Genomic DNA, 27,734 nt, shown 5'->3' with positions numbered 1-27,734 from the left:
CTTTCAGTGACAATGATCCCACATAGACAGCCAAGGAAACAAAGGAGTGGCTTCGTAAGAAGCATTTCAAGGTCCTGGAGTGGCATAGCCAGTCTCCAGATCTCAACCCCATAGAAAATCTGTGGAGGGAGTTGAAAGTTCGTGTTGCCCGACGACAGCCCCAAAACATCACTGCTCTAGAGGAGATCTGCATGGAGGAATGGGCCAAAATACCAGCAACAGTGTGTGAAAAGCTTGTGAAGAGTTACAGAAAACGTTTGGCCTCCGTTGTTGCCAACAAATGGTACATAACAAAGTATTGAGATGAACTTTTGGTACTGACCAAATACTTATTTTCCACCATGATTTGCAAATAAATTCTTTAAAAAAATCAACCAATGTATTTTTTTTTTTTTTTTTCACATTGTCTCCCATGGTTGAGCTTTGTCCATGTTGACAATTACAGGCCTCTCTAATCTTTTCAAGTAGGAGAACTTGCACAATTGGTGGTTGACTAAATACTTATTTGCCCCACAGTATGCTGTTTTTGTGTCAAATTTGGTGGGTGGCGGCTTTTAGTCAGGTGCGCCTTATAGTGCGAAAATTCCGTCAAATTTTATAATTTGATTGGACGTTCATCACCGTCAATGGCATCCAATGATTTAAATGCATTTTGTGGTTACTGTCAAAATGGACCACATGTGTTAGTCCTCCATCTGAAAGGATTGATCCATTCGCATATTGATCCCTGTCCCTATAATGGACTTTGAAGACAAATACGCTTTCAGACCCACAGCTTTGCGGCCGTCCAAACAATAAGAGAAAAGAAAGGGGGGGGCATTCCGAGGTGTGTGTGCGCGTGGGCCTCATTAAACATAATCCGGCGAGCATCAGTGATGCCTTCTTGAGTGTGACTCAGGAGGGCTAAAGTGGGTCAGAGACGTGAAGTGGGCACACACAATGCATAACAACACTTAAAGAGAACTGACTGAAAGATAAACGTGAACGTTTTGTAATGAAAACAAAGAACGCAGGCCGCTTTTTCCCTTAAAACCTCACCCGGCCGCATGTCTGCTCTTAACTGCAATCCTAATTCCAACCCAAAATCAAGCCTTGACCTCCGTAATCCTCTTAAACAAGTAAGAAAAGGCAAAATGTCCTCACTTAGCGAGCTTGTTTCTATCCCCTCTGCAGTAATTGAAAGAGCTCAAGGCTTTAGGACCCGGTGGTGGAGCTGCAAAGCGGAGGAGGAGGAGGAGGAGGAGAGCTGCAGTATGTGCAAGCGGAGAGATATTGAGAGAGGGGTCACGGGGAAGTTGGGAACCAGGAGGAGTCAGAAGCGGCATGACGGGAGAGGAGACGACACGCGGGGGGGAAGGGAGTCCGATGCGGCACTGACGTCGGGCGCCCGTGCTAAACAATGCGGGAACGGCGGCCCGTCGTCTTGCTTACATCCGCCAGGAAGATGGATGAATCCCACCTGAAGGTGAGAAAACCATTCATGCAGAGTCAAACCTGCATTTGATCATGCATCACATTAAATATAGTATTTATTTCTCTGTATGGGTGGCATGCATATCTTATACAGTAAATATTAGACAAATAAAATTCAAGTATTATTAAGTCTACGTATTATTACAATGAATCATTAAAGTGCATAATAATATACTGTACTTAAAACATGATGTATCATATTAATAATACATTGTGACAGTGGCATCGTTAGGCCTATTTTAGGTGTTGTTTAATTTAAAAAAAAAAAAAAAAAAAACATTACAAAAATGCAAGGCAAGGCATTTTTTTTTTACAGTGGGGCAAATAGGTATTTAGTCAACCACCAATTGTGCAAGTTCTCCTACTTGAAAAGATTAGAGAGGCCTGTAATTTTCAACATGGGGAAACCTCAACCATGAGAGACGGAATGTGGAAAAAAAAAACAGAAAATCACATTGTTTGATTTTTAAAGAATTTATTTCCAAATTAGAGTGGAAAATAAGTATTTGTTCACCTACAAACAAGCAAGATTTCTGGCTGTCAAAGAGGTCTAACTTCTTCTAACGAGGTCTAACGAGGCTCCACTCGTTACCTGTATTAATGGCGCCTGTTTCTACTCATTATCGGTATAAAAGACACCTGTCCACAACCTCAGTCAGTCACACTCCAAACTCCACTATGGCCAAGACCTAAGAGGTGTCGAGGACACCAGAGACAAAATTGTAAACTTGCACCAGGCTGGGAAGACTGAATCTGCAATAAGTAAAACGCTTGGTATAAAGAAATCAACTGTGGGAGCAATTATTAGAACATGGAAGACATACAAGATCACTGATAATCTCCATCGATGATCTCCGTGCAAGATCTCACCCCGTGGCATCAAAATGATAACAAGAACAGTGAAAAAAATCCCAGAACCACACGGGGGGACCTAGTGAATGACCTACAGAGAGCTGGGACCACAGTAACAAAGAGTACTATCAGTAACACAATGCGCCGCCAGGGATTCAAATCCTGCACTGCCAGACGTGTACCCCTGCTAAAGAAAGTACACGTCCAGGCCCGTCTACGGTTCGCCAGAGAGCATTTGGATGATCCAGAGGAGGACTGGGAGAATGTGTTATGGTCAAATGAAACCAAAATAGAACTTTTTGGTAGAAACACAGGTTCTCGTGTTTGGAGGAGAAAGAATACTGAATTGCATCCGAAGAACACCATACCCACTGTGAAGCATGGGGATGGAAACATCATGCTTTTGGGCTGTTTTTCTGCAAAGGGACCAGGACGACTGATCTGTATATAGGAAAAAATGAATGGAGCCATGTATCGAGAGATTTTGAGTGAAAATCTCCTTCCATCAGCAATGGCATTGAAGATGAGACGTGGCTGGGTCTTTCAGCATGACATTGATCCCAAACACACAGCCAGGGCAACAAAGGAGGGGCCTCGTAAGAAGCATTTCAAGGTCCTGGAGTGGCCTAGCCAGTGTCCAGATCTCAACCCCATAGAAAATCTGTGGAGGGAGTTGAAAGTTCGTGTTGCCCAACGACAGCCCCAAAACATCACTGCTCTAGAGGAGATCTGCATGGAGGAATGGGCCAAAATACCAGAAACATTGTGTGAAAAGCTTGTGAAGAGTTACAGAAAACGTTTGGCCTCCGTTATTGCCAACAAAGGGTACATTACAAAGTATTGAGATGAACTTTTGGTATTGACCAAATACTTATTTTCCACCATGATTTGCAAATAAACTCTTTAAAAATCAAACAATGTGATTTTCTGTTTTTTTTTTTTTTTTGTCCACATTCTGTCTCTCATGGTTGAGGTTTACCCATATTGACTATTACAGGCCTCTCTAATATTTTCAAGTGGGAGAACTTGCACAATTAGTGGTTGACTAAATACTTGTTTGCCCCACTGTATATAGCACAATTCAACACAAGGCAATTCAAAGTGCTTTACATCACATTAAGATAATAAAAAATCACATTAAATCAATAGAACCTAAAAACAAAAAACAATCGAAACAGGAAATAAAATTATACGAAAAAAATCGCACTTAATCATGAATAGAATAAGATCAAATAAAAATACTACTGCTACTAATAATAATAATAATGATAATTGAAATCTGCAATGGAGATAAAGCACAAGAAGACTACAAAGCAAATAGCTTGAAATACAGTATACAGACAATTATGAATATGCTGTGCTAAACAAGAGCCTTTTTAGCCCTGATTTAAAGGAGCTAACAGTTTGAACATACTTCAGACCTTCAGATAACTTGTTCCAGAGGTGATGAGTGTAATAACTAAATGCTACCTCACCTTGCTTGGTTCTTGTTCTTGGAACATACAGGAGACCGGTTCCAGCCGACCTTAGGGGTCTAGATGATTCATAGGAATCTAACAAATCAAGCATGTATTTTGGTCCAAGGCCATTAAGTGTTTTGTAGACGAGCAGTAGTATTTCATAGTCTATCCTTTGAAATGCTGACATATTAACTATACAGTGTATCACAAAAGTGAGTACACCCCTCGCATTTCTGCAGATATTTAAGAATATTTTTTCATGGCTTTTTGGCAGAGAGAGCCATGAACACCACAATTTATTTTTTTTTTTAAAATGTAATTCCGTGAGACCCACACACTATGTTTAAAATTAAAAATACAAGTAATGTGTGCATTTTATGTAATTTCAATAGATGGTAGATGGTCTTTTGCTGTGCATATAATTAAAAAAAAAAAAAAATTAAAAATAGGGAAGGGCAATTTTATTTTTCAAATGATTTTTTTCCTTGATTGAAAATATTTTTTTTTGATTTAAGCAACTTTTTTTGGTATTGAATGATTTAGAAACAAATGTCCTACCCATAATATGGCCCAAACACAAAAGGATTGCTTCAATCAAACTTTTTCAAAGTAAAATGAAGTGTTCAAATGTAAATTTTTCAATCTCAAATATTTTTTTCGCATTCAAAAACATTTTCTATGATTATTTTTTTTCTTTTTTGGATCGAAGTGATTTTTCTTTTTGAAAATATATATATTTTTTGAAGCAACTTTTTTTTTTGGATTGAATAATAAGGACAAAAACGTCCTAGCCACAATGTGGTCCAAACACATATCAACATTACTTCAATCAAAAAAGTTGCTTCAGTAAAAATAAAAAATGTAAAAAAAAAAAAAAAAAAGCTTTCACATGCATTTTTTTGAGTTTCAAATTTATTTTTGCATTCAAACACTTTTTTTTTTTTTTTTAAATTATAACGACTTTTTTGATTGAAAATGAAAATATATATTTTAGGGCTGTCAAACGATTAAAATTTTTAATCGAGTTAATTACAGCTTAAAAATTAATTAATCGTAATTAATCACAATTAATCGCAATTCAAACCATCTATAAAATATGCCATATTTTTCTGTAAATTATTGTTGGAATGGAAAGATAAGACACAAAAGGGATATATACATTCAACATACGGTACATAAGGACTGTATTTGTTTATTATAACAATAAATCAACAAGATGGCATTAACATTATTAACATTCTGTTAAAGTGATCCATGGATAGAAAGACGTGTAGTTCTTAAAAGATAAATGTTAGTACAAGTTATAGAAATTTTATATTAAAACCCCTCTTAATGTTTTCGTTTTAATAAAATTGTGTAAAATCAATCAAAAAATAAACTGGTAGCCCGCCATTGTTGATGTCAATAATTACTTACACAATGCTCATGGGTGCTATAGCCTATAAAATCAGTCGCACCCAAGCGCCAGCAGAGGGCAGCAAAACTCCATAAAACACAATTAACAAGTGGGCATTTCACTGTACAGTCATTTAAATCTGTCTGAGCGGGGCATGTGTGTTAATTGCATCAAATATTTTAACGTGATTAATTTAAAAAATTCATTACCGCCCGTTAACGCGATAATTTTGACAGCCCTAATATATTTTGATTGAAGCAACTTTTTTGGGATTGAATAATAAAGACACAAATCTACCTCCGTATGGTTCCGCCCAGGGGATACAATTTTTGACTGGGGTAACTACATTGGCAAAACACCGGCGGGCCTACCATATTCAGTGGTTGACGATCTTGGTGAAAAGTATTGCCTAAGCAGCCTGATTTAGAATTCCCCTCAAGGATGATGGGAAACAAATAACGCTCATTGTCAACTTATTATTATAAATATTCTTGTAAGTTATTTTTATTGCTGAAACTGCGCTTCGGGGTCATCAACATGTTGTGCCCCTCCTGTCCAAAAGTCTAACTCCGCCTATGATCAAATGTGATACATTTGACAATAAAGGGCTAAATTATTGCATGAATGACAAAAAAAATATGGGTACACCCATCATAAAACTATAATTTTTCATCACAAATCACACAAAAAAACAACTAATCTTTGAAAATATTCTATCATTAAAAAAAAGTGCTACTGGGTTTTCGTTTCGTTTTTTTTTTTTTTTTTTTTTAAATGAAAAAAAAACTGCTTTCATGATGTGATTTCCCATGTTGTCTGACATCACACTCAGGAAAAAGCAAGAGTCTGTGATGAATGCAAACTGGGTTGAAAACAGCCGCAGGAGGCAGAGTCACACCATTGGCTCATTTGCACATACACACAAGTGAGTGTGCACAAACAATAGCACACACTATTGTGCTTCAAACGGAACACTGCGTCCGACATATGACACACCTCGCTGCACACCACGGTATTTTTAGTTTAAGCGCAGTGGCTTTCCAATTTCCATGTACTGGTCCTTCTCAAAAAATTAGCATATTGTGATAAAGTGATTTTCTGTAATGTACTAATCAACTTTCACATATTTTAGATTCATTACACACAACATTCAAGCCTTTTATTGTTTTAATATTGATGATTTTGGCAAAAAAGTCTAGAACAACCAAAAATCCCTATCTAAAAAATTAGCATATCATGAAAAGGTACTCAAAAGAAGCTACTAACCTAACCATCTGAATCAACGAATTAACTCAAAACCCCTGCGAAAGATTCCCGAGGCTTTTAAAAACTCCCAGCCTGGTTCATTACTCAAAACCACAATAATGGGCAACACTGCCGACCTGACTGCTGTCCAGAAGGCCATCATTGACACCCTCAAGCAAGAGGCTAAGACAAAGAAAGACATTTCTGAGGCTGTTCCCAGAGTGCTGTATCAAGGCACCTCAGTGGGAAGGAAAAAGTGTGGCAGGAAACGCTGCACAACCACAAGAGGTGACAGCACCCTGAGAAAGATTGTGGAGAAGGGCCGATTCCAGACCTGCAGAAACAGTGGACTGAGTCTGGAGTAGAAACATCCGGAGCCACTGTGCACAGGCGTGTGCTGGAAATGGGCTACAGGTGCCTGCTGGAAATGGGCTACAGGTGCCGCATTCCCCAGGTCAAGCCACTTTTGAATCTGAAATAGCGGCAGAAGCGTCTGACCTGGGCTACAGAGAAGCAGCAATGGGCGGTTGCTCAGTGGTCCAAAGTACTTTTTTCAGATGAAAGCAAATTTTGCATGTCATTCGGAAATCAAGATGCCAGAGTTTGGTGGAAGGAAATGCCAAAATGCCTGAAGTCCAGTGTCAGGTACCCACAGTCAGTGATGGTCTGGGGTGCCATGTCAGCTGCTGGTGTTGGTCTACTGTGTTTTATCAAGGGCAGGATCAATGCAGCCAGCTATCAGGAGATTTTGGAGCACTTCATGCTTCCATCTGCTGAAAAGCTTGATTGAGATGAATATTTCATTTTTCTGCATGACCTGGCACCTGCTCACGGTGCCAAAACCACTGGTAAATGGTTTACTGACCATTGCATTACTGTGTTCAATTGGCCTGCCAACTCTCCTGACCTGAACCCCATAGACAATCTGTGGAATATTGTGAAGAGAAAGTTGAGAGACACCAGACCCAACACTGTGGATGAGCTTAAGGCCGCTATCGAAGCATCCATAACACATCAGCAGTGCCACAGGCTGATTGCCTCCATGCCACGCCGCATTGAAGCAGTCATTTCTGCAAAAAGGATTCCCGACCAAGTATTGAGTGCATAGCTGAGATAATTAATTGAAGGTTGACTTTTTTTTGTATTAAAAAACACTTTTTTGTATTGAGCGGATGAAATGTGCAAATTTTTTGAGATAGGAATTTTTAGTTTTTCTTGACGTTTTTGCCAAAATCATCAATATTAAAACAATAAAAGACTTGAACTACTTCAGTTGTGTGTAATGAATCTAAAATATATAAAAGTCCAATATTTATGAGTACATTGCAGAAAATAATTAACTTAATCACAATATGCTAATTTTTTGAGAAGGACTAGTGTATGAATTATAGAAAAAGTAGATTTAACTTCTGGATGCCTGAATTTGCAGTTATGCTAGACGTCCAATCATCCCTTTAACATTGTGTTTATCGGACATCCAATACTTTTAAAGTGGGAGGCATGTCAGGGAATGAGCATTTGTTCTAGGGCCATCAGTGGTAGCCATTGAGATAATAAATACCCATAAAACATTGGAGGAATATATACAGTGGGGCAAATAAGTATTTAGTCAACCACCAATTGGGCAAGTTCTCCTACTTGAAAAGATTACAGAGGCCTGTAATTGTCAACATGGGTAAACCTCAACCATGAGAGACAGAATGTGGGGAAAAAAACAGAAAATCACATTGTTTGATTTATAAAGAATTTATTTCCAAATTAGAGTGGAAAATAAGTATTTGGTCACCTACAAACAAGCAAGATTTCTGGCTGTCAAAGAGGTATAACTTCTTCTGACAAGGTCTAACGAGGCTCCACTCGTTACCTGTATTAATGGCACCTGTTTTAACTCATTATCAGTATAAAAGACAACTGTCCAAAAGCTCAGTCAGTCACACTCCAAACTCCACTGTGGCCAAGACCAAAGAGCTCTCTAAGGACACTAGAGACAAAATTTAGAAAATGGAAGGCATACAAAACCACTGATAATCTCCCTCGATCTGGGGCTCCATGCCTGATCTCACCCCGTGGCGTCAAAATGATAACAAGAACGATGAGCAAAAATCCCAGAACCACACAGGGGGGACATAGTGAATGACCTACAGAGAGCTGGGACCACAGTAACAAAGGCTACTATCAGTAACACAATGCACCGCCAAGGACTCAAATCCTGCACTGCCAGACGTGTCCCCCTGCTGAAGAAAGTACACGTCCAGGCCCGTCTGCGGTTCGCTAGAGAGCATTTGGATGATCCAGAAGAGGACTGGGAGAATGGTTTATGGTCAGATGAAACCAAAATACAACTTTTTGGTAGAAACACAGGTTCTCGTGTTTGGAGGAGAAAGAAATACTGAATTGCATCCAAAGAACACCATACCCACTGTGAAGCATGGGGGAGACATCATGCTTTAGGGCTGTTTTTTTGCAAAGGGACCAGGACAACTGATCTGTGAAAAGGAAAGAATGATTGGGGCCATGTATCGAGAGATTTTGAGTGAAAATCTCCTTCCATCAGCAAGGGCATTGAAGATGAGACGTGGCATGACAATGATCCCAAACACACAGCCAGGGCAACAAAGGAATGGCTTCGTAAGAAGCATTTCAAGGTCCTGGAGTGGCCTAGCCAGTCTCCAGATCTCAACCCTGTAGAAAATCCGTGGAGGGAGTTGAAAGTCCGTGTTGCCCAACGACAGCCCTAAATCATCACTGCTCTAGAGGAGATCTGCATGAAGGAATGGTCCAAAACACCAGCAATAGTGTGTGAAAAGCTTGTGAAGAGTTACAGAAAACGTTTGGCCTCCGTTATTGCCAACAAAGGGTACATAACAAAGCATTGAGATGAACTTTTGGTATTGACCAAATACTTATTTTCCACCATGATTTGCAAATAAATTCTTTAAAAATCAAACAATGTGATTTTTTTTTTCACATTCCGTCTTTCATGGTTGAGGTTTACCCATGTTGACAATTGCAGGCCTCTCTAATATTTTCAAGTGGGAGAACTTGCACAATTAGTGGTTGACTAAATACTTATTTGCCCCACTGTAAGTACATAGGAATATTGTTTAGATGAAAAAATATGAAATGTAGAAAATTGACATAGAATACACAAAGAATTAAAAAATAAACTATACTACTACTGCATCTGCTGTCTGATTTTCTTTAACACTGCAGTCCTACACACTGAAACACACAACTAGCAGAGATCATTGGTTGACCACACAAACAGAAGTAGCCTGGACGGTGTTTGGGTAGGGTGACCAAACGGCCTCTTTTGCCCGGACAAGTCCTCTTATTGCGTGCCCTCCGGAGCGTCCGTCCAGGTTTCATAAATTCACAAAAATGTCCGGTTTTTATGATTTTTCACGGGACCAATTTGAAGAGAATCCCTCCGGCCGCTAGGAGGCAGCGCATGCCTGCGTTGAGATGACTCCTACTAGTAGGGGCGGGAGAAGGAGTAGATCTTCTTCTTCTTTTTTGTTGGCAGTTTACCCTTTGTTTCATGGGGAATTACCACTATCTACTGACGGTTTGACGCGAGATCAGACTACAGTAAGGAGTTCAATAAGGAGTTCTAAAAGACGTGGCTCCATACACCTTTCTGTAAGTTATCTCCTGTCGATCACGTGTCTTCTGTTGTATATTGAGTTATATGTCTACACAGAGATGCAGTATATTGTATGAGTCTTGTAATTGTTCTACGTTAGTTTATTTGGTTTAATGCTAGTATTCTAAATAGGTGTGTTTGAGGTTTTTTTTTTTTTTTTTTATGATAAATACGTATATAATGGCAAGTGTTGACTTCTGTTGGAGATTTGTACTGGTGTAATCTGTAAAATCCCGTTTGGTGTCGCATCTTTGCGATGCTGATGATTGTAAACTTTTATAGTAAAGTCTGATTTTGCCTCAGCTCCCGTACTCACTAATAGGGTGGCAATCAGTGAGCTCAGCCGCGCTAGGCATTATGGGCAATGTAGTTTTGAACTGCTGGGTTTGGAAACATGCCGGTTGAATTGCTTGTCAGTTTATTTCGGTTATTGTTTGCGTACAATCTAGAACATTGAATGAGAGTAAAAATTGAGTGGGAATAACAATATGTCAACGACAATTGTCGTGATAGTAATTTAAAAAAATGTTGAGTTGGCACATAGCCTACTGTGTGTGTGTATTGACTGGACTACATTTCCATGGGTCTGCATTATATTATTTTTAGGGCTGTCAAACGATTAAAATTTTTAATCGAGTTAATTACTGCTTAAAAATTAATTAATCGTAATTAACTGCAATTCAAACCATATATAAAATATGCCATATTTTTCTGTAAATTATTGTTGGAATGGAAAGATAAGACACAAGACGGATATATACATTCAACATACGGTACATAAGTACTGTATTAGTTTATTATAACAATAAATCAACAAGATGGCATTAACATTATTAACATTCTCTTAAAGCAATCCACGGATAGAAAGACTTGTAGTTCTTAAAAGATAAATGTTTAAAATTTGTAAAAATTTTCAATCAAAAAATAAACTAAAAGCTTGCCATTGTTGAAGTCAATAATTACACCATGCTCACTCATGGTGATGAAACCCATAAAATCAGTTGGACCCAAGGGCCAGCAGAGGGCGCCAAACACCAAAAAACAAGTAACAAGCGGACATTACACTCTCCTGTCATTTTAATCTGTTTGAGCAGGGCATGTGCGTTAATTGCGTCAAATATTTTAACGTAATTAATTAAAAAGATTAATTACCGCCCGTTAACGCAATAATTTTGACAGCCCTAATTATTTTTTAATCACTATTCGTTTTTTTGTTTTGTTTTTTTGTTTCATTATTTCTTTTTTAGGAAGAATAAAGCCTGTTGAGTAACCAGTTGAGTAAAAAAAAAAGTGGGCGATATAGGCATCTTTGAGTGATCCTCGAGTAAAATTCAAGTATCTCGAGGCCGGGCCGAGTGTCCTCTTCTTTGGAAATCAAAATATGGTCACTCTATGTTCGGGGAATGTCAGGCGCTAATAAAAACACATGTCACGCCACTTGAGGGGATAAGCCCAGCTTAAACTGCACCATTGTTTTCATCTGTGTAATAAAAGATGAAAAATGCACACAGCTCGCTTGCCATTCCCAAAGCTTCTGCTCCTGTTCCTATGGAAACGCTTGGAGCTGGATGCGCCGCAAATCAAGCACAGGCTAATTATTTGCTACTCTGATGATCGAGTAGGTTACAAGGGATTTTTCTACTATGTGTTTGTACTACATGTACTGTATGTGCTGCTTCCACATGCTGGTGATTAAATGTGCTGTAATGCCCTTCAGAGAGATTTACACGGACAGGAACAAAAAGAAAAAAAGGACAACAATGACATTTAACACTGATGTACATTAGATTTGATTGCGACTCAGCACTCATGTGCAGGTTAAAAAAAAATTACATTTTTTGGGGGGGCTTTTGAAGTACAGTTCAGTTGTACTTCATTTTTTAGTGCAATATACAGTGCCCTCCATAACTATTGGCACCCCTGAAAAGATGTGTTTTTTAGCTTCTAATAATTTTTTTTTAGAATTCAAATAATATGGGACCTTAATGGAAAAAAAGAGAAAAATCCAACCTTCAATACAAGTGCATTCATTCAGTGTGGAAAAAATCCCACATAAAGAAAAAAATATTTGACATCAAATAATGTGTGTCGCAATTATTAGCACCCCTGGTGTTAATACTTTGATTACTTGGTGTTAATACTTGATTTTGTGTCTGGTGAACCATTTCTGTGTAGATTTGGCCATATGTTTAGGGTCATTGTCTTGCTGAAAGACCCAGTGACGACCCGTCTTCAGCTTTTGGGCAGAGGGCAACAGATTTTGATTTAAAATGTCCTGGTATTTGAAAGCATTCATGATGCCATGCACCCTAACAAGGTTCCCAGGGCCTTTGGAAGCAAAACAGCCCCACAGCATCACTGACCCACCCCCATACTTCACAGTGGGTATGAGATGCTTTTTAGCAATTGCATCTTTCGTGGCACGCCAGACCCACTTAGAGTGTTCGTTGCCAAAAAGCTCAATCTTGGTCTCATCTGACCAAAGCACACGGTCCCAGTTGAAGCCTTGGTCTGTGTCTATTTTTGTGTGGGACCAAGATTGAGCTTGGTTGCACAAAGTATTAACACCAGGGGTGCTAATAATTGTGACACACATTATTTGATGTCAAATAATTTTTTCTTGAAGTGGGATTTTTTCCCCACTGAATGAATGCACTTGTATTGAAGGTTGGATTTTTCTCTTTTTTTCCATTAAGGTCCCATATTATTTGAATAAAAAATATATATATTAGAAGCTTAAAAACACATCTTTTTCAGGGGTGCCAATAATTATGGAGGGCACTGTACTAAAGGGAATAGTTATCTTTCTCGCACACACCATATAACTGTTTGCATTACTCTAACACATGTAATATAATTAATCAGGGAATAGTATCATCTCTCATATTTGCTGTAGGACTGTACTACTCTAACACTCCTAATATAAAATAAATAGCACACCATAGTTTAATGAAAAGAAGCAGAATAGATAGACAACGCCATCTTATCACAGAAGCCCAACGTGGGCGTCACGAGCAAGATTGATGCACCAACTCTTGCAATCAGTTCTCCCGGCCACTCCAAGGACAAAGAGCAGGGTGCTCTGTCCTAAACAAGTAGCGTCTCGCCCAGCCAGGATAACAAAGTTGATAGTGGCCGCTTGGGACGTCAAGACCAGCATTGGTCGCTGTGGCAACAACGTCCCATCCACTCACGAACCTAACCGCCCAAAACCGGCCACAGAGGGATTATCCCAAGACAACACCCAGCCACACCTTCGGCCCGGCCCACTCCACCTTAGCCTTCAAAAACACTGGACACTGAGATAACAAACAGTTCGCTGCTCGGAAACTTTTCTATGTAGCCTTGTTTTGGATCCAGCATTGTTCCTCCGTCGTCTGTTTTTGCCTTGTTTTTTGACCAGTGTCGACGAATAAATTGTCAACCTGTTTTCGGTGAGGCTTCTTCACACGTTTGGAACATGGAGTCAGTATAAAGGGTTAACACAGGGAGTGAACGCACGGAATTTCAGCCCCACCAATTGACTCTCGCGGAAGCGACATCAGCAGAGCGGCACTTCGTTCGGCTGTCGCCGTTTCCGTGCGGCTTGGCCGGTGGTAGAGTAGGGATCTGTGTTTTTGGCAGCCATAGCAGGAGATTGGGGGGCCGAGCCGTTAGCATTAGCCTAACGTTAACGAGAATGCTATGCTAACGCCTCGAGTTAGTGTGTGATGATCACTCAGTACAGACCTTTAAAGTGTACCACGGATAGAAAGACGTAGTTCTTAAAAGATAAATTTTAGTACGAGTTATAATAATTTTGTATTAAAACCCCTCTTAATGTTTTCAGTTTAATAAAATTTGTAAAATTATTTTAACGAGTAGGTCGCCATTGTTCTTGATATCGCACGGCGGTGACGTCTAGGGGTGTGACAAAATATCGAAATGATGATATATCGTGATACTTTGTATTCCAAAAGGTTATCGATATGCTCCTGTCAAGAATCGAGATATCGTTTTATAAAGGTGACAATGTTTAAAAAAAATTAAAATAAAAAAATAGAACCGTCAAGTTGCTACCAAAATCTCCCACCATAATAGTGTCTCGGTTAAGTCTAGTGCTGCAACGCCTAATCAAAAAATTAGAAAAAAAGATTCGAATTAAATTTTGCTGCTTCGAGTATTCGTTTAATTAAAGTGGCGTTGTAATGGTTTATTTTGAAAGTGTTTGCATTTACTTTTATACACTGCCTTCTAGTCTGCCGCATTTCACATGGCTGAATCCAGGTGCTCCTCGTTAAGACCAACATAAGCTAAGTTTTTGTTTGAGCTATTTTTTTTTTAATGAATTTGTAATTTACTTGATACGTATATTAAGCCTATTTTGTGGGAATATGTGTCTGAACCATTTGTTAAGAGTATTGTTAAAAAGTTTTATAGCATTTTATAGCATTTGGACTAGCGTACTTTTGCTATGTAAGTTAGCCAGTTGTGCTTTTGTTATACATAGATCCTCCTTCATTAATTTTTTTATACCGTTTGAGGCTCAGCTCAAGTAATGGTCGGAGTTTGACTTTTTGGGGGGGGGGGGGGGGGGGGGGGGGGCTTAACATGTTGATGACCCCGAAACGCAGTGTCAGCAATAAAATTAACTTACAGAAATATTTATAATAATAAGTTGACAATGAGAGATCACATCATTCTTGAGGGGAATTCTAAATCAGGCTGGATAGGCAATACTTTTCGCCAAGATCGTCAACCATTGAATATGGTATGCCCGCCGGTGTCGTGCCAATGTAGTTACCCCAGTCAAAAATTGTATCCCCTGGGCGGAGCCATACGGAGGTAGATTTGTGTCTTTAGTATTCAATCCAAAAAAAGCTGCTTCAAAAAAAAAAAAAAAAGTTGCTTCAATCAAAATATATATTTTCAATTAAAAAAAAAAAAAAAAGTCGTTTCATTAAAAAATATGTTTGAATGCAAAAATAAATTAGAAACTGAAAAAAAAGCACGTGGAAGCTATTTTTCTTTGAATTATTTTTTTTTTTTTTTGGATTGGTTTTTTTAAAAAAAATTTTTATTGAAGCAACTTTTTTGATTGAAGTAATGTTGATATGTGTTTGGGCCACATTTTGGCTAGGACACTTTTGTCTTTATTATTTAATGAAAAATAAGTTGCTTCAAAAATAAATACTCAGGCTTTAGAGTTAACTGAGACACTATTATGGTGGAAGTTTTTGGTAGCAACTTGTTTTTTTCCTTTTTATTTATTTCTTTTTTAGACATTGACACCTTTTTAAAACGATATCTCGATTCTTGGCAGGAGCATATGGATAACCTTTTGTGATACAAAGTATCACGATATATCACCATTTCGATATTTTGTCACACCCCTATCGCTGGAATGAAAACACGAAGGTGAGCTACTTGGTGAGGAGGCTGCTCTTTGTGATTTGTGTCCGCGTCCTTGTCGCCTCCCTTGTAGCAGTTTTATTAGCGTTGCAAAATCCCAAACGGAGGAGGAGGGCAGCTGTAATAAGCTGAGTGCATCACTCGTGGAATGAAGATGCAGTAGCTGGGGGGGGGGGGGGGGGGGGGTGTGAATAGGAAGCTTCATGATGCAATCCTCGCCCTTGGTAAACGAAATGCTCCATTGATTGCGTAAAGACAACATCGTCTATTGGTGGTTATAAGCAAGAGTGTTTTAAAATGAAGCAAGTGCGTAGGTTTGGTCTTAATATTGATAAGGACTATATAACAGCATAACCTGTATGTACACTTTTTGATGGGGACGGGACATTAATAAGACCAAACATATTTGGTGAATGGGGGTCAGGGCTACAATTCTCACCAATATGAACCTAATTAATATTGATAGGCTATATGATTAATGCAAAATTAATCTGTATTGACTTATACAAACTTTCACATTGCAAATTTACAGTACATCTTATTCTGATAATTTTTGTTAAATCTAGTCAAATAATTTTCTCCATCTCTTTTTGAGTGTTAAAGGCTAGTTAACAGATTAATGTGTCAGACTCTTCCACTTACTATAAGTAAACATTACGGTAAGACTTTATAATAACTATCCGTTTTACTAGTTAATAGAGCATTAGTAAACTGTTCATAAATGATTTATTGTTGATTTGTGAAATATTTGTTAACAGTTTGTTAAGCATTTACAGGGTGTTCTTAACCTGAAACACAGTTTGTGTAGAAACGTTTCAACTTTTTGCGTGTAACTTTTGGCATTTCTATCTTTTCAGGTTAAGAAATGCCATTCACTTCAAAAGAAAAGGCATTTTGACAAGGCGTTTTGCAGGCAGCGCTCATGTTGCACATTTATGAAAATCTAACATAGAACCAACAAATATTTGTACTTTTCTTTGTATATTTAACCAATAAAACTTATGACCTTCAACGTAAAGTGTATATAGTTTTATTAAGATCCATCAACTAGCATGGGCATTTAGAATGGGGTCAACCATATTGGAACACCCTGTAAATGCTTAACAAACTGTTAACAAATACTTCACAAATCAACAATAAATCATTTATCAACAGTTTACTAATGATCTATTAACTAGTAAAACGGATAGTTATTATAAAGTGTTACCAACATTACTTTTTGTTCGTATTGAGCCCATACATCTGAAAGCTGGTCATTTTTCACCTAAATCAAGAAGAGAAAAAAAATGTAATAAAATAATGTTTTGAACAATATTCTTGAATTATGAACATTTGTGACAAACAAGTTTTTCTTTTAAGATTATATAAAAAAAAAACTTTTGGCTTGAAATACATCTGTTAATCTTATTTTCAGCTAGCTGTTTTTCTTATTTCAAGAAATCGAAGTGAGTAAAATCGACATGAAGCACTGTAGCAGGAGCAAAATTAGTGGAGTGCTCCCCACCTCCACAACATTGACGTCTTTTTACATGACTTACAGTGGCTGCTGCTGGCGGAAAAAACTTCTAATGTCCCCCGTCTTTGAAGGGGGCGGGGGAGGCGGCATGTTGTATTTCTGTCGGGCTGTGAATGCGTGTGTGTGTGTGTGTGCAGGGAGGGGGGGTTCAAGTCATCAGCCTATCAAACGGGCATTTGAGTGAAAAAAATGGACTGGCACATTCAGCAAGTGAAAAGGGGTCAGTGTAAGTCTGAACATAATGAAAGTATTGTAATTCACTTAATAATGGTAGGATCAATTCTATCCTTACAACATATGGGAAGACGATCTAAATTACCTATATAACTGAAGTAATTATATAATGCAAATGAGGATGCTTACAAATTAGTGGGGATAATTTAAGCATCCTGAAAAGTTGGTATTGTTACGTCCCTACCGTCCCTAAGCAAACCCACGCCCTTGTAATGAAGACATTCAGTGCCATTGAAGATGCTTGATGTCCAATCTCTTTTGAGTGGGAGGGGCAAATCCCAGTGAAGTTGGATTGGACGTCTAGCCCCGTCAATGGCATGGAAAGATTAGCATTCACAGGCCAGTCCTTTACAGTTTAATTGAATTAGATGTCTATCATTGTCAAAGGTAGGCGATGAGGAAATTGTGTCACTTCCTTGAAATTTTTGGGTTGATTCCTGTACATTTTGTGGCATTTCAAGGTCATTTCTTGTATATTTTGGAGCCTTACCTAGTGAATTTTGGGAATATCTGTGTCACTTCCTATTCAATGGTCCTTCTAGTTGACTTATAGTCACTTCCAGTTGGTTTTTGGTCAATTTTTTTGGTCGTAAAATAATGATCACCGATGGAGTTTTTTTGTGTGGGTTTGTGTGAGTTGCTTTTGGGGTATTTACAGGTCACTTTTTGTTGATTTTGGGTCACTCGCTGATGATTTTTGGGCGTTCCCAAGTCACATCCTGTACATTATGATTATTTTGGCAAATTTTAAGGAGTTTGATTTTGGTAAAAAAAAATATAATGGTTGCCAATTGAGGTTTTTTTTTTTTTTTTTTTTTTTTTTTTGTGGTTGTGTTGTTTGATCTCTTCCTGTTAGGCACTTAGGAATGACTTTTGGTTGATTTTTGGTCATATTCTGGTGATTTTTGGGTATTTATGGGTCACTTTCAGTTGATTTTTATCAAAAATAATGACCGCCAATGGAGATTTTTTTTTGTTTTTGGTTCTGGAGCGCTTACATTTACATCAACAGCACTGAAATATGATCATTAACTGTCAGCTCGTCCAGTTAACCATTTTTTTTTTGGTCAAAAAATAGTTTAAAAAAAAAAAACAATTTTAAAATTCCACTCACAGACAATCATAGTAGGGGCTCTCATCCTCTTTAAATATACTTGATCTAGCCCTTGTTTTTTTTTTTAATAAAAATAATTCGTGTATCACTAGAAAATTTTGGCCAGAAATTTTAAGGAGACTTGCACTTTTTTGTTGATCAATACTTTACTTCAATACTTAATTTGCCCTACTTTTGCCTTTTTTCAGATGATTTTAAATAATTAATTCGTACAATTCCACTCACAGACAATCAGAAACGGGGGCTGTCATTCCCTTTAAATATGCTTGATTGTGCTTTCTCTTGTTTTTTTTTTTTTAAATGAGTTGCGCATCACTACAATTTTCCCCCACTGAATTTTGACAAAAACATTGACAGATTTTGGGGAGAAATTGATCAATTTTCATGAAAATGTACTGTGTTACTTTGTTACAAAACAAAACAAAACAAAACAAAAAAAAAACGAAATGTATTTTTAAAGAAAAGCTATTGTTTTTAGCAGATTACTCTTTTTTTCTTTTTTAGAATAGTATTTCTTGTAAAATCATATTTAAGCAGAAAATTTGCCATACTTTTTTACAGAAACAAGTAGTATTTTTACCCCAAAAATTTTTTAAAAGAAAATTAAAGCAAAATTAGCTTTGATTTCCTGTTTTTTAAACACTTTAGTAAATTTAAATGAATTAATTACTGTATTGGCCCAAAAATAAAACAGTGTTTTTTTTTGTATTGAAATAAGACTGAAAAAATGGGGGTCGTCTTATATTCGCGGTCTAGACATTATACCCATTCACGACGGCAGATGGCGCCAGATAGCTTTGAAGCGATGTTCTGTCATGACAGATCTCATCTACTCTCAAGTTTAACCAGTTTGCATTATTTTATTGCATTTTTTTCCCCCCTTTTTCAGATTTGTTTCAAGACTAGTTACAGTTAGACTTCACTTTGATGGTTAATGCAGTTATTGCAATTTAGTTGTTTTATCACAATAGATTGGTTTATTTACATTTCAAAAAGCATTCATTTATGAATGTAATTGCACTTTAGTTTACATATTTAAATGTTCAGATATTAAGATTTGAATGAGTCAAAATAACATGCTTTTTCTCTCAAATATATTGTTCTAATCTTTTTTTCAGATGTACTGTCATTATTTTCTGTATAAAAACTAATTCGGTGTTCAAAAAGTCTTTTCTCAAACTTTGAGTCTTGAAAAAGAGGGGGTCGTCTTATAATCAGGGCCGTCTTATATTCGGGCCAATACGGTAATTAATTTAGCAGTTTTCATGAAAATTCGTCAAGTATTGCATTTTTTTGGAAGTCTATCAACTCAAATGGTACTGAAACGTGATTTGAAAGACAATTTGAAACATGATCATAGCATTTACCTTCTATTCAAGGTGACGATACACTCAAAACAAGCTGTAATACTTAAAAAAAAAAAAAATGGAGTAACTTTAGTGCTTATGTTCCAAAACATTGTTTTTATATAACTCCTACTCCTCATGTGTCTCTGCAGAGCATTTCCTGATCTCATTTGAGGACGTCTGGAACCCATCAAGCTGAACTAAGTAAGCGTTACAGTCTATTGATCCAGAAAGTAACTTTCTAAACTCCGAGCAAGTGCCGTCTTACCCAAAGGTACGCGTTATATAAAGTTTATGTAGAACACATCTGCTCTGCTCCAGAATTGAATTCAAAGTTCTTCTTTGGGATTTTGAGAGTTTTTACACTTCACTCAGCAGTCTTCTCAAAGACCGAGTTTAAAAAGGGAATGATGATAGTTTTGCGAGCGCGCGATTGATGCGCATTGATCCGCATGCTCCTGATGGACGATTGTTTCTTGATCAAGGGAACGTTGACGCTGAAATGTCTTTGTTGCTTCTCTTTAATAGACCTCCTCTTTCTCGTGGGCTGCACGGCGCTCCTCGTTTGTCCAGACTTAAACCTTGTGAAGTTGGACCGACTACGTTTAAAAATAAAAAAACATCCCAGCGAAGCTCGGTGAAGTCGGCGTGCAGTAAATCAACACGGCGGCTCTTTTGATTCCTTCATCATGACGCGGTGCAGCGGTGGACTGCGCGTTCCGGAGGGCTGGCTGACCTGTCGATGTGCACCGTAGGATTCTATTCCTGGAGCCTCATTGCTTTTACAGATTAACCGCCTTCCAATATGGCCCCAATCCGCCTGCAAATTTGACTGATGCTTGGGCGTAATCAACCAGCAGCCATCTGAGACACGCCATCAATCCACATGGTTCCCAGTTGACTTTGGGTAAAAGGCAAACCAAAAAGGCAAACCAAAAAAACTAGATTGGTCGAACCTGCACCTCAAAAATCACAAAATCTTACCCGTTACTTCTCTATCAATCATCCATCCCTGATTTTCTAAACCTAGATGGAATGACGTATCCTTTACAATTCTAAAATTGTGCAACCTTTTTTATAGTATTTAACATTGAAACCACAGGCGTTTTTGAGCCTTGAACCTTAGTTCGCTGTCTCTCTGCAACTGTTCCAGACCAAAACTGCTTGGGCATCCAAAATCAAGAACGTTCAGAGACTTATCCATCCCAGAATTCTGAAGGACTGATACTATACTATCATTCCAAAACAACCACACCCATTTAGAAATGTCTTCCCTAATCTTTAAAACTTGTATTTACAACCATTTATGACTCTTTTACCTTAGTTTGCGGTCAATGCACAGCTGTTCTAGAACAAAACCTTTTTTCGAACCGTTTTCGGGAAGGACTGATGGGAAAATCCTACACCCTGGATTGGTCACAATAAGACAGACAACAAACCTGAGCATTTTAAATCAAGAAAACTCAAGTCGGATTCATTAGTTTATGATTATTCCTCAACTCTCATTGCCACCCAGAACTTTTTTCTAATCCTTGACGGAAGGATTAATAGGATAATCCTACAACCCAGACTGGTCGTCAGGCAGAGTCAGACGACAAAGCAGCACCTTGAAATCACCCCGGCTTTCTGCAACGGTTGGAATTTCTTTTTCCATCCTTGACACCCATTTGGTCATCAGCTAAGACAATCAGATTTTTGGTGAACTCTAGAACTACCAGTGACCTGGAAACAACAATACTGTTCCGTTAGGATTGGATTTTTCGTTAGTCATCCATCGTCGGAAAGTTTCTTGAACTGAAAACACGGATCGAAGGCTTCGGGACTCTTAACCCACGAGGGACATAGCGTGTGTTGTTGTTTTCGGCGACCGAGCTTTTACAGAGAGAGAAATCATAGAATTGGATTAAAGATGGATTATCGCTGAAACACTAGCAGCCGGCAAAGCATCTAATCCCATTGTGCGGTCCTCGGGGGGGGCGAGTCCGATTTTGCAGATTACATTTTAGGCGCGGATGCCAGTCGAAGCCAGCCATGATGGAGAACCGAGACGAGCTGGAGCACCCTCTACTGGGCGAAAACCCACCTTCGGGACCGGCTCCCGGGGGAGTCTTCAAGGGAATGCTGGTCAAATGCGAGGAGGACATGGCTTACCCTCCTATGGCGTGGAGGGGATACTGCGGTCACCCTCCGGACGTTCAGCAGCCGCATCAACTTCTGGATCCGTGTTCCTTGCCCCGCACCTTTGAGTCCTTCTACCCGGCCGCGCCCATCTGGAGCCACGGGGACTCGCTTCTCAGCAAGGACTACCTGGAGACCACCTTTGTGGACATCGGGCCAGGATCTACGCTAGAACGGAAGCTGCTGGCGGAGGCGCACGGAGACTTCCACAGTGCCTCCTACAGCATGGATGATGAAGATGACCTGCTACCCGACTCAGATGTAAGTTGCCGCCTTGTCTGACTCTGCCGTTGTTGGCTCTTCTTAGAGTAACATGCTCAAGCAGGGCGGCACGGTGGCTGAGTGGTTAGCACATCCGCTAGGGCTTCGGCCTTCCTTTGGAGTTTGCATGTTCTCCCTGTGCCTGCGTGGGTTTCCTCCCACATCCCAAAACATGCATGGTAGGCAGAGGCGTAGCAAGGGTCCCCAGGCAACATGGGGCCCTTCTGAGTCACGTAACACACATACAGTGCCCTCCATAATTATTGGCACCCCTGAAAAAGATGTGTTTTTTAGCTTCTAATAATTTTTTTAAATTCAAATAATATGGGACCTTAAAGTGCCTGTGACACGAAAAAGCATGTTTATTTCATAATACACGCGGTATTTTATGCCCCTGAATGATATGGACCGCTTGGATGTGTGTGGAAGCGATCGCTATATTTATTTAGTTTTTTGAATCCCGCGCCATGAAAATGAGTGACTTCCGGCTTCGGTCTTGCATTGAGGAGGAGGGCGCTGTGACGTGTACGGTAGAAGACGTTCTCTTCACTATACTGTGTACTGTTGTGTATGAGGACGAAGGATTCAGCTGATTTTGTGGATTAATACTTTTATTTTTTGCATCACGCCAGCCAAACGGCTGCAGAAAAATCATTCTGTATGCGGGAGAGGCGTATGCGCCTTTTTGGAGTTTCAAAAGGTTCCCATTCACCGTGGATATTTACTGTGGGACCATTGGACTTACAAGGAAGTGAGTAAACATCTTGTTTTGTATTATGTCAAATACGAATACAGTGATTACAAAGTAAACACAATAAAATTCCTTTAAATAAAGGACTACTTACGTTTGATCATTGATAGGCATGTAAAAAGCTATCCTCATGCTCATTAGCAGTTAGCTGTTAGCGCGTTAGCTACACAACAACTCCAGCCACCCTCCTCCAGGGAACGAACTGTAAATTGCTCTCCGCCGGGCGGTTTGCCGATCCGCAAAGAAACTCGACAACCGGGTCGTCATGTCAAATAATCCAGGCTAGTTATGTGTGATTTTCCACTTCGAAGACTTTGAAACATCCCTCGGTTCGGGTTAGCATGTCGGCTAGCTGTCACTCCTTCTGGTCTGTTTACATTCTCCGAAGCCGGGGAAGGGAAATTACATATGTCCGATTTAGGTGTCATAAAGTATCGTTCGGGAGGTGTGACAGTAAAGGTGAAGTCGACTGTTTTGACTATTATGGAGTAATTTTGCCATTTCGTCTTGAATAAATGGATTTTTATTATTTTATATTCCATTTAGCACAAGATTGTTATTTGTCATGACCATGCCATTTATTTAGCAATTGGGGAAAGTACTTGGGTAAAAAGAATATCCTGTAAAAATATTGAAGTAAAGAGACAGAAACAATGACATTTTGCCGCTCTCTTCGTCGCGTTTTCCTCATTGTGAATAGTTCCCCCTCGACGGGCTGACTGGTCCTTCTCAAGCCATTTATATAGCTATTGGGGAAAAATACTTGGATAAAAAGAATATCCTGTAAAAATATTGGGAGTAGAGAGACTGAAACAATGACATTTTGCAGCTCTCTTCGTCCCGTTTTCCTCGTTCTGAATAATTTCCCCTCAATGGGCTGAATAGTAAAATCGATGAGCCAAGTCTACCGCTGACGTCATCCACCTGTTGGGGACGCTAAAGCCCTATAATGGTAGGCGTGGCTAACCGGCAGATTAAAAGACTAATTTCTCGTCATCTGCGCTTTGCTAAATTGTTGTATATAGTCGAATCGTCTCAAAATATGATTCTAATTCACATAATAATGCCATTTAAGACTTTTTTTCTGGTGTCATATGCTCTTTAATGGAGAAAAAGAGAAAAATCCAACCTTCAATACAAGTGCATTCGTTCAGTGGCGAAAAAATCCCACATAAAGAAAAAATTATTTGACATCAAATAATGTGTGTCACAATTATTAGCACCCCTGGTGTTGATACTTTGTACAACCCCCTTTTGCCAAAAAAACAAGGTCTGGGGACTAAGGTGGCCATGGGAGGAGCTTGATTTTGTGTCTGGTGAACCATTTCTGTGTAGATTTGGCCATATATTTAGGGTCATTGTCTCACTGAAAGACCCAGTGACGACCCATCTTCAGCTTTCAGGCAGAGGGCAACCGATTTTGATTGAAAATGTCCTGGTATTTCAAAGCATTCATGATGCCATGCACCCTAACAAGGTTCCCAGGGCCTTTGGAAGCGAAACAGCCCCACAGCATCACTGACACACCCTCATACTTCACAGTGGGTATGAGGTGCTTTTCAGCATGCGCATCTTTCGTGGCACGCCAGACCCACTTAGAGTGTTTGTTGCCAAAAAGCTCAATCTTGGTCTAACACAAAAATACACACGGTCCCAGGCTTCAACTGGGACTGTGTGCTTTGGTCAGATTAGAGAATTACTAGGTAGGGTAAGGTTGTTCCAATCATGTTTTTTTGCTCCCGGTCCGATCCCGATCGTTTTAGTTTGAGTATCTGCTGATCCCGATATTTCCCGATCCGATTGCTTTTTTTTTGCTCCCGATTCAATTCCAAACATTCCTGATAATTTTTCCCGATCATATACATTTTGGCAATGCATTAAGAAAAAAATGAATGAATGAATCTAGTGGATTTGTTGAGCTTTCAGTAAATGATACTGTAGCCGTGCCCAAATACATGATGGGAAGGGGAACCATGACTGTGCGTAGTGCTACCAATTGATATATCTTCTCTGCGTTGGGAAGTAACATAAGGTGTTAAGAAAAAGATCAATTGCTACCTTGCTTCCCCACATTGCTTCCCATGATATTTCTAATCGTAGGGAGAGGGATTGTAAGGCTTTAGCCAATTAAAAAAAGGCTCCAAATGCTGCCAAAATTCACTCTACTCATTTTACGCTGCCTTTTCTCTCTCTATATAGGTAAAACGGCGCCATTACAGATTAAGCGTGACAATGCGTGAGTGGGTCATGCAGCGCATGCATTAATCGCGTTAAATATTTTTGAGTGAAGCGACTTTTTTTTATTTTTGACATTATATATTTTGATTGAAGCAACTTTTTTTGATTGAAGCAACTTTTTTTTGATTGAATAATAAAGACACAAATCTACCTCCATATGGCTCCGCCCAGGGGATACAATTTTTGACTGGGGTAACTGCATTGGCACGACACATTGTCAACTTATTATTATAAATATTGTTGTAAGTTAATTTTATTGCTGACACTGCGTTTCGGGGTCATCAACATGCTGTGCTCCCCCCTGCCCCAAAAGTCAAACTCCGCCCATGGTCACTTCCTGTTTGAGTTACAGAACAGGAAGTGACCTGGGAATCACCCAAATGAATAGGCAGTGACTCAAACTCAACAGGAAATTACCTATAAATGCCCTGAAAATCCGACAGAATGACTGTGAATGCTCTGGTTTCGAATGAATGAACGTTCCTGGTTTAAATGGATTGGGCGTCAAGCACCGTCAATGCAGCCTTTGAGTTAACTGAGACACTATTATGGTGGAAGATTTTGGTTGCAATTTGTTGGTTCCTTTTTATTGATTTATTTCTTTTAGACTTGGACACCTTTTTAAAACACTATCTCGATTCTTGGCAGGAGCATATCGATAACCTTTTGGGATAAAAAGTATCATGATATATCACCATTTCGATATTTTGTCACACCCCTATTGTGGGTGAATTTGTGGGTCACTTCCTGTCGATTTTGGGGCATTTCAGGTCACTTTCTGTTGGTTTCGGGGAACTATCCAATGATTTTGAGGCACGGAGGACTGGGTCACTTCCAGTTGACATGAAAATATTTGAAGAATCTGTCTAAAATTTATTGGCAAGTGTAATCGCATCATTAAAATGTGTGACACATCCTTCGCTCCTGCTGCTGCGAGGACGATAAATGCATTATAAGCGTCGCCGGACTTATTAATAGACGCCAGAAAAGTATTTTGGGGACAGCGGCGAGCCGAAGCTGTCAAGGAGTCACATTGCATAAAGCTCCGCGCAGGTAAAAATTGTCAGATGACAGCTCTGTTCCGACGACCGACTACAAACGCGGTCAGACGAGGACGAATCGGAGTTAAACCGCATCACATCATAGACAAAAAAATAACTCCCGACATTTATTTTTCAAAAAAATTTTTTCCCCTTCATTTTTTGGACTTGCGCCATAGCCCATGCGCTTTGACCGATTTAGACCGTTCCAACTTTTCGATGTTAAAATTCATTCGAAGCAGGGTTTTTTGGCATACGCAGAGTTTAAAGGAGGGATGCCACCCCCCCAGTGGCCGAAAAGTGTCATTGCATGTAATTGACTTTCCTATATATGATTTTAAAATTAAAAGTTTTCCAGTAAATATCGTCTATAAAAGTTGCAAAGCAATAAAACGAACAGCAAAAATGAATGAAATGAAAAAAAAAATTATAATGATTCAAAATTATTTTTCGAACAGATCATGTGACTAGCACCTTAGATGGTTGTTTGCTTCGCTTAGCCAAACCACCTGAGGACCGAAGAGGCAAGATGGGTATACTTAATTTTTTCAAACCTAAGCTTTCAAACGTGACAACAACTGATGCTAATTGTACAACAGAGCCACCACCAGTGTCTTGCCAATGTAGTTACCCCCGTCAAAAACTGTATCCTGGCCGCGGGAGTGCACACACACACACACACACACATTAGTTATGAGTTATGTCGCCTTAATCAATTAATTGAAGCCAGAAATGAACCACAGTTATATATTTTGGACATTGACGTTTATGAAACTAGAGAAACTCCATACTGGACTTGAATTACAGTAATAACATTTATAGGTCATCCTACGAGTAAAACAGTAAAACATTCCCTTTTTTACGTTCAGTACGTACAGTGGGGCAAATAAGTATTTAGTCAGCCACAAATTGTGCTAGTTCTCCTACTTGAAAAGATTAGCGAGGTCTGTAATTGTCAACATGGGTAAACCTCAACCAAGAGAGAAAGAATGTGAAAAAAAAAAGAAAATCACATTGTTTGATTTTTATATAATCTATTTCCAAATTAGAGTGAAAAATAAGTATTTGGTCACCTACAAACAAGCAAGATTTCTGAATGTCAAAGAGGTCTAACTTCTTCTGACGAGGTCTAACGAGGCTCCACTCGTTACCTGTATTAATGGCACCTGTTTTAACTCATCGGTATAAAAGACACCTGTCCACAACTTCAGTCAGTCACACTCCAAACTCCGCAATGGCCAAGACCAAAGAGCTGTCGAAGGACACCAGAGACAAAATTGTAGACCTGCACCAGGCTGGGAAGACTGAATCTGCAATAGGTAAAACGCTTGGTGTAAAGAAATCAAACGTGGGAGCAATTATTAGAAAATGAAGACATACAAGACCACTGATAATCTCCCTCTATCTGGGGCTCCATGCAAGATCTAACCCCGGGGCGTCAAAATGATAACAAGAATGGTGAGCAAAAATCCCAGAACCACACTGGGGGACCTAGTGAATGACCTACAGAGAGCTGGGACCACAGCAACAAAGGCTACTATCAGTAACACAATGCGCCGCCATGGACTCAAATCCTGCACTGCCAGACGTGTC

At 39.1% G+C, this 27,734-nt stretch overlaps 1 protein-coding gene across 1 annotated transcript in view; it reads left to right on the top strand.

Annotated features, from left to right (window-relative positions):
* The first annotated feature begins 1,289 nt into the window (after positions 1-1,289).
* The window catches only part of LOC130917683 (synapse differentiation-inducing gene protein 1-like), a 42,753-nt gene continuing 16,308 nt past the window's right edge, over positions 1,290-27,734 (top strand). The window contains exons 1-3 of the mRNA XM_057839322.1: positions 1,290-1,465; positions 19,826-19,877; positions 20,202-22,112. Of these exons, the coding sequence (XP_057695305.1) occupies positions 21,705-22,112 (408 nt within the window). The 5' untranslated portion in view covers positions 1,290-1,465; positions 19,826-19,877; positions 20,202-21,704. The remainder of the gene's footprint in view (positions 1,466-19,825; positions 19,878-20,201; positions 22,113-27,734) is intronic.

The sequence above is a fragment of the Corythoichthys intestinalis genome, chromosome 6 (genome assembly GCF_030265065.1).
Source record: "Corythoichthys intestinalis isolate RoL2023-P3 chromosome 6, ASM3026506v1, whole genome shotgun sequence".
Taxonomy (NCBI): domain Eukaryota; kingdom Metazoa; phylum Chordata; class Actinopteri; order Syngnathiformes; family Syngnathidae; genus Corythoichthys; species Corythoichthys intestinalis.
This window is presented reverse-complemented; position numbering and strand designations above follow the sequence as displayed.